At 35.7% G+C, this 7,128-nt stretch overlaps 1 protein-coding gene across 1 annotated transcript; it reads right to left on the bottom strand.

The window, feature by feature from the left end:
- Positions 1-4,716: 4,716 nt before the first annotated feature.
- LOC127794715 (uncharacterized) lies at positions 4,717-5,924 on the bottom strand. Its single transcript, XM_052325963.1, has 2 exons — positions 5,742-5,924; positions 4,717-5,193 (listed from the first exon to the last, which is right to left on the bottom strand). Exons 1-2 carry the CDS (start codon positions 5,922-5,924, stop codon positions 4,717-4,719), a joined length of 660 nt encoding a protein of 219 aa, XP_052181923.1.
- Positions 5,925-7,128: the final 1,204 nt, after the last annotated feature.

Consider the following 7,128-nt stretch of genomic DNA (forward strand, 5'->3'; position numbering starts at 1 on the left):
ATTATTCCTTTAAATTTTTAAAGGGATTTAGAGTGAACGAAACTGTTATTTATTTCAAGTCATATAAACACATCAAATTAGATTTAATGCATAAATATCACTTTGGTCTCTCAACTATTAAAAAATTTGACATTTGGTCCCTCATATAAAAAAGATTAAATTTGATTAAAGAAAACCTAAATTTCACAAAAAGATCTAAAAATATTAAACATGCCTAAATTTCATTAAAATATTTAAAATTTTTATAAAAAAAACCTAAAAATAATAAAGAAAAAAGACCTAAAATTTTCATAAAAAGATCTAAAAATATTTTAAAAAGATCTAAATTCCATCAAAGACTAAAAATTTCATAAAAAAGACATAAAAATATTAAAAAATTACCTAGATTTCATAAAAAAAAAAAGGCCTAAAAATAAAACATATAAAATGAAATTTAGGTCCTTTTTCAATATTTTTAGGATTTTTATGAAAATTTTAGATTTTTTTATGAAATTTTTAGATATTTTTATGAAAATTAGGTCCTTTTTTATTATTTTTAAGTATTTTTATGAAATTTTTAGGTCTTTTGAAATTTTTACATCTTTATATGAAATTTAGATTTTTTAATTATTTTTAGGTTTTTTTTATCAAATTTAGTTTTTTTCCATATAAAGGAGCAAATATTATATTTATGTAATAAATTTAATTTAATATATTATTGACGTAATTTTTTTATGTGACGTGATATCTCATATGATGTTAGTATAAATAACATAACCATTTACCTTATAAAATTTTAAAATAATAATTTTTAATAATTAAAATATTAAATTTTAACACCTCTTCTTATCACTCTCGTATAGTTAGCAAAGCAGACCCTGGCCCAGGGCTACAGCCCAGGGCCAACAACTGAGGGAGGTTCAAAATTTTTTTTTAAACTTATCTATATATGTGTATAAAAAATTAAAAAAAAAAGTTGTCACCTCTATCCTATCAATGAAAAGGGAAACCAATCAATCAATTTTCAATCTTAAGAAGAAATGTAATTAAGAAGAAAAATCTCTTATTAATTATATAATATAATATAAAACAAATAAACAAAATATGGTGAATCAAAACAGACTTTTTTATTAGTCAAATATGTAGACTTAAATATATAATTTTCATTTTTTAATGTAATATTTACAATGCAGGGGACTTTTTTTCCTTTATTTGGGGTTTTGTTTCATTAGATTTTTTCCAAATAAGATTTTAATGAGGTCTCAAAGTATTCTTTCATATTTTTTTATAATTTTTTATAATTTAAATAAAATTATTTATTAATATTTTTTATTTTTTTATTTAATTTATATAAAAGGCACACTTGAGAATATTTATCCGGAACCTAAAAAAATCTAAGACCGACTCTAATAGTTAGGCTCTTTTTCAAACGTCATAGCCTCTTACGATAGTGGCAACCTCGTCAAGCTTGACACACTATTTTTTGCTCCAGCAACCTTCGTGAAGGTAGATACCCATAGTTGAAATTAGTGGTAGTTCTGCCCATGCATGGTTGTCATTTTCAATGAGTGCATGGCCAAACTAGTGTTCAGCCATTTATCTATAACACATTTATTTTTATTTATGTTTAATATCTTATATTTGATTGTAAGATAAAAAATATTATTATTTTCTATATGCTATCCAAACACTAAAAATGATTTTTTAACAAAATTTTCAAATTACCACCAAATAATAAAAAAAAATTAGAAAAATTATTTTCTAAACATTAGTTTCTTAAAAAATATTTTATCCTTAAAAAAATATTTTTTTACAAACAAATGAATCATTAAATATACAGGCAGAACAACATTCAAATCTCAATGTGAAAGTGAAATCTCTTAGGTAGGAAAATATTGGAATGAAATTTTAGCATTTTCAAGAAATACTAAAAAGAGCTTTCAGATCATTTCTTCATCAGTAAGCACTACTCCCGCACTCTAAAGATCTCCGATAAGTGAACCCGTCACTCTTGGATGCTCAGCCATGCTGTGCCTCGGGTCCTTGACATACTGTTGAAATTTTAACTGTAAAGCAAGAAGTTTTGTTGCAGATGTTTAACCAAAAGTGATTTTCAGCTTTTGCCACATTTTCATGGTAGTCTGGCAAGGCTCAAACTGACCCATGAGATCAGCCCGCATGCTAACAAGCATCGCAAGATGAGCATAACGGTTATTCTCAAGCCATTTGTCATAGGCCCGCTGTGTCGCCAAGGAAATATTTTTCTCTTGCGACAAGGGATGTGAAGTCTCCAAAACGTCCCATGCTTTCTCCATCTGAAGTAGATACTGAATCTGCTTCTCCCATGTGGAGTAGTTGGACCCATCCAACTTATCTATCCTGGTCATGCTTCCAGCAACTGAATTGGTGGCCATTGATCACTGAATCAAGGATAACAAAAAGATATTCAACGCACATGTTCAAGACAAACAATTAAAACAAACATTTAGCTATGCATTTCGGGATCAATAGATCGCCAGGCTTCAAAGTCATCACCCTTAATGCACAACTAAAATGTTATGACTCAATTGTTTATGTGAAACTAAACCACAATATCCAACAATATATTGTGACCCACACAAGGCCCGAGATCAGTACTAAACCGAAATTAATTATCAATAAGCAAATAAAACTAAATATTTGCAGACAACATATAATTACTTAAGTTAATTTCTATTGAGCACAAATTTGTCACATCACATTTATTTATAATTTTAGACTCAAAATTAAACTTATTAATTTATGGTCTAAAAGAATAATCCAAACAATTATCATGACAAAATTAAACACATTATAAATGTCATGAAAATAATTTTACTAATTACAAAAATTAGTATTATAGAATTAGATATTCTAAAAAAAAAAAATTCTGGGATTTTTATTTATTTAATTATTTATCTTTTAATCTCAAAATGGATTTATTATTTAATTTATAATTTTAGGCTCAAAATTAAACTAATTAATTAATGGCCCAAAAGTATAATCTAAATAATTAAATAAAAAACCCAACAATATGCCCCAATACAAAATTGAGGCCCAAATAATTTTAAATTAAAAACTGATCGAATTTGTTAATAAAACAAATGGCCAAATCCAAGACCAAGGCTAGTCCAATTGGAATAAAAACATTGGCCCAAATCTCTTCTCCAGATCTGTTCATGGATCTTCAAATGGATTGAGTCTGACCTGATTCAGATTTGACCTAGTGGATCAACCCAACACTCAAGTGGGTCTTCTTCTTCCCCAACGCATAGTTAGGGTTTTTTGGGCATCCATGGGCCGCCGCCGCTGCCATCGCCTTCTTTCTCCACCGCTATCGATTGCCCTATCTCCTTCCTCACCCATTATTGTGGCGGCTCTAGCTGTCGACTTTCTTCCTAAATAGTGGCCGCAAAGGCTGTTGTTCGAAAGAAAATAGGGAGGAGACCAACGCCATGGCCAAGAAGAAACAACTCAACCGATCGGCCATGGCGTCACCAGCCACAGCCGTAACGAACTGACGAGGCGAAGACGGTCATGGTAGCTCACGACCACAGCCAAGACCACTCTATGGTGAGCCACAACGAACCTTCGGCCATGGCCACTCTATGGTGACCAGTCATGGCGAGACCCACGAAGAATCAGCCACTCTGATTAGACCTCCCACTGGCAGTGGCCATGGCAGTCTCCTTGACAGGCGAAAACGGAAGACCTTCGGCCATGACAGAAGGCAAAGGGTCTCAGCCATGGCATCATTGACCACGACCACGACCAATTTCAGCCTCTAGCGATGGATCTCTCACTAGCTGTGACATACGCGACCGCTGGGGATGACCTCAGCCACCAGCCGCGACGAACATAGCCATCTCTAACATTACCTCAGCCATTGTGAGGCTAACCGAGGAGCACTAAACCTAACGGTTGTGACAAACACTATAGCCGGACTACCCCAACCATGGCTAAATAAAAAACTAGAAATAATTTTCGTGTAAAAAATATCACAAGCTGCAAAATAAAATGTGGCTGGATAGCAGCAAATAAAGAGACCAAAAATTATTTCACACAGAAAATATCATGAGTTACTAAAATCATGACTATGAATGGTTAATCACAACGGTGTAGACAAATAAACAAAGATCTGATACCACTGTAGAACTTTTAAGTAAAGTACAAACAGTATGTAAAATACCTAGATTATAGTGGAATAATCGAAACTGATTTGTCTAACGACCTTCGTGGAAGAAAACTATAAAAGCTTTCTTATCCATCAACCCCTTGTCCACCCAAGTCTCGAATGGTGATGCCGAAGACAGTACATGAGCGATCATAAACTGATTTTGATTGTCGTGTATTTTTTATTAGGCTCTATGCCTATTTATAGGTATCACATAGATATAGATAGGCATATCTCTTTAGGAATTTGAATATAATTTAAATTCCAATTACTTATCCCATTATCTTGTTAAAATTCAAATACTAATGAATTTGAAACAAATTCAAATTCATAACATTTATCTTATCATTGGGAAACTTATCCCAATATAACTGCAATTCTAACACTACTAAAAGAAGTGCCATCACACTGCACCAAGCTATCACCGCAATAAAAATGGTGTCACTCAGAGGTCCCATATCCTTTTTCGGCGTGATCACAGTAATTGAGATGGCATAAGTAAACGCCATGGATGTAACAGTGAGCCAAATTATTAGCACCAAGGTTCACATTAAGAACTTCTTCTTGAAGGGCCATCCAGTTACCAAAAATCGGATTGTGCTTACTGATGCCACAAATCCGATTGTGTTGGCATGAAGGAATAGTGGATATGAATCTGGGTAGTTAAAAGCCATCACGGCTTCCCCAGCTCTATGGTTAACTGGATTTTCTTGCCAAAAACAACCAGGAGGGCTCACCCCAGCTTGGAAAGCCATGGTTGCAATGAGCGATGCAACCACCATCAGGGCATCCTGCTTCTTGGATAACCACTCAACCTGATTGACTTCACTAGCTTTCAAGGCCTCAGTTTTTCGAAACATTTCCTTGACATTGTCAAATTCTGGTACGTCTGCTTTGATTTCCTCTAGAATGGCCAAAGTTGTGTACCCGCATTCATTTATCGGGTTTAACAGGTTAGTTGGCTTTTGTATGTTTTTCCCTTTCAGCTCAGCTTCCACTTTCTTAACTAAGAACTCCATGGCCTGCATAAAACATTAAATATGTAGGAAAATGAGATATGTATTCCCACCATTAGATCACACAGAAAGATACTAGCAATAATTGCACAAGATTGAAATATGGCATTCATCAATAAAGCCGTAACCCTGGAAGAGCAGGGTGGTTTTGAAGTCATGCGGCTTGAAAATGTGCGTTTAAGAATAGGAAATTTTACAAAGAAGGGGGGGGGATTCAAATATATATAGGAGCAGAAATGTGGGAAATTTATAGGGTTACGGCAACAAAATTTTTTTTTAGAAAGTTTCCCTTTCTGCTAGGTAAGAGGATAAGCAAAGCTGAAATAGTACAAAATTGAAAAAGTTTGTTTTTTTGGAAGTACTTGACCAATCATCGAGGATATAGTAGCAAGTTAGACGAAAAGAAGGAAACTCATCACTTTCGACATTAACCTTTTACCCACCCAACCCAACTACAAGATAAACAAGCTCCTAAAACAAAAATTAACATAAAATCGGAGACCAAATTTAACATTAAATAGGTCTTCACATGAAGGGGCAATTAACAGAAATACCTCAAATTTCTTATGCTTGACAGCTAGATGAAATATGGAGTTGCCACCACTATCTTTAGCTTTGAGAAACTCTTGATTCCAGTAGGTTTCATCCTCAAGGAATACAGTCAACACACAGACATTGCCCTCTATGGCCGCCAGGTGAAGTGGATTTCTGCCGTCACCATCGAGATTCGCACACATGTCGGGGTTAATTAGCTCTCACTAATTATCTCACAATCTGGAAATGTCCTTGCTCGGCCACTAGGTGAAGTGCCGACCATAATCGCGGGTCCAGTACTCGGGCGAGCCTCTTGTTCTTCGCCAACAACGCTCGAACGAATTCCAACTTCCCCTCGAATGTCGCCAAGTGGAGAGGAGTAGGGGTGTGCAAAACATCGGGTAAACCAATTTAACCGAACCAAACTGATTGGTTAGGTCGGTTCGGTTCGGTTATTCATAATAATCGGTTCGGTTCCGGTTACTCATTTAGCAAAAATTCGGTTAGTCGATTCGGTTCGGTTATTTTGGTAAAAATAACCGAAAACTGAACTGAACCGTGGAGTGTTGTAATAACCCCCCTTGAACCGAACCGTGAACCCCCCTCCCTCACGAGGGCGAGACACCCCAGGTCCCCAGATCTCATTCTCTCCTTCCCTCTTCATCTCTTCTTCCTTCTTAGTCTCTCTCTCTCTCTCTCTCTCTCTCTCTCGCTCTCTCGCCATTTCATTTTCATCCCAGATCTCTTTCCACCATCTCTCGCCGTCGCCGATGGTAAAGACGATGGCTCTTCGACTTCGAGGTTTCGTAGACGGTAGATCAGAGAGAAGATTGAGAAAACCCAGAAGGCGGAAGGATCGAACCGATCCTTGGTTCTTCCGTTTGCTCGGCTCCCATCATCTCCAACATCGAATGTTGTTTCTGTTGAAGCAACCACCTCCGACGCTTCCGCTCTAAAGTCAACGCCGACTTGGACCTTAGACACAACAACACCGGCTTCAATGACTACGGGTGCATCTCTCTCTCCTCCGATTTCACCACTGTGCTCGCCCTTCGGTAAGTTTTCTACTCTCCAACTTCTATTTTTCCAGAAACGTGAAAAGTTTTTTAACTATAGATTTTTAGATCTACAAAAATTCAACCGTCCGATCAAACTTATTTTTAGATATATGAATTGCTATGGTTGAGGGAATCCAATGATCGGTTCGAATCATTGGAATCACTGGCCGACCACCTGGTGGCCGATGACGACAGATGTTCAGTCTCTTCGGTAGGCTAGGTTAGTTTGGTTTTCAGTTTGGTTCGGTTATCATATTTTAGTTTTTGGTTAGTTCGGATTCGGTTAGTGGGGTTGGTCAGTTCGGTTCGATTATTATAGGTTGGTCGGTTCGGTTCGGTTAGAAAATTT

The sequence above is a fragment of the Diospyros lotus genome, chromosome 2 (assembly GCF_014633365.1).
Source record: "Diospyros lotus cultivar Yz01 chromosome 2, ASM1463336v1, whole genome shotgun sequence".
In the NCBI taxonomy this organism is placed as follows: Eukaryota; Viridiplantae; Streptophyta; class Magnoliopsida; order Ericales; family Ebenaceae; genus Diospyros; species Diospyros lotus.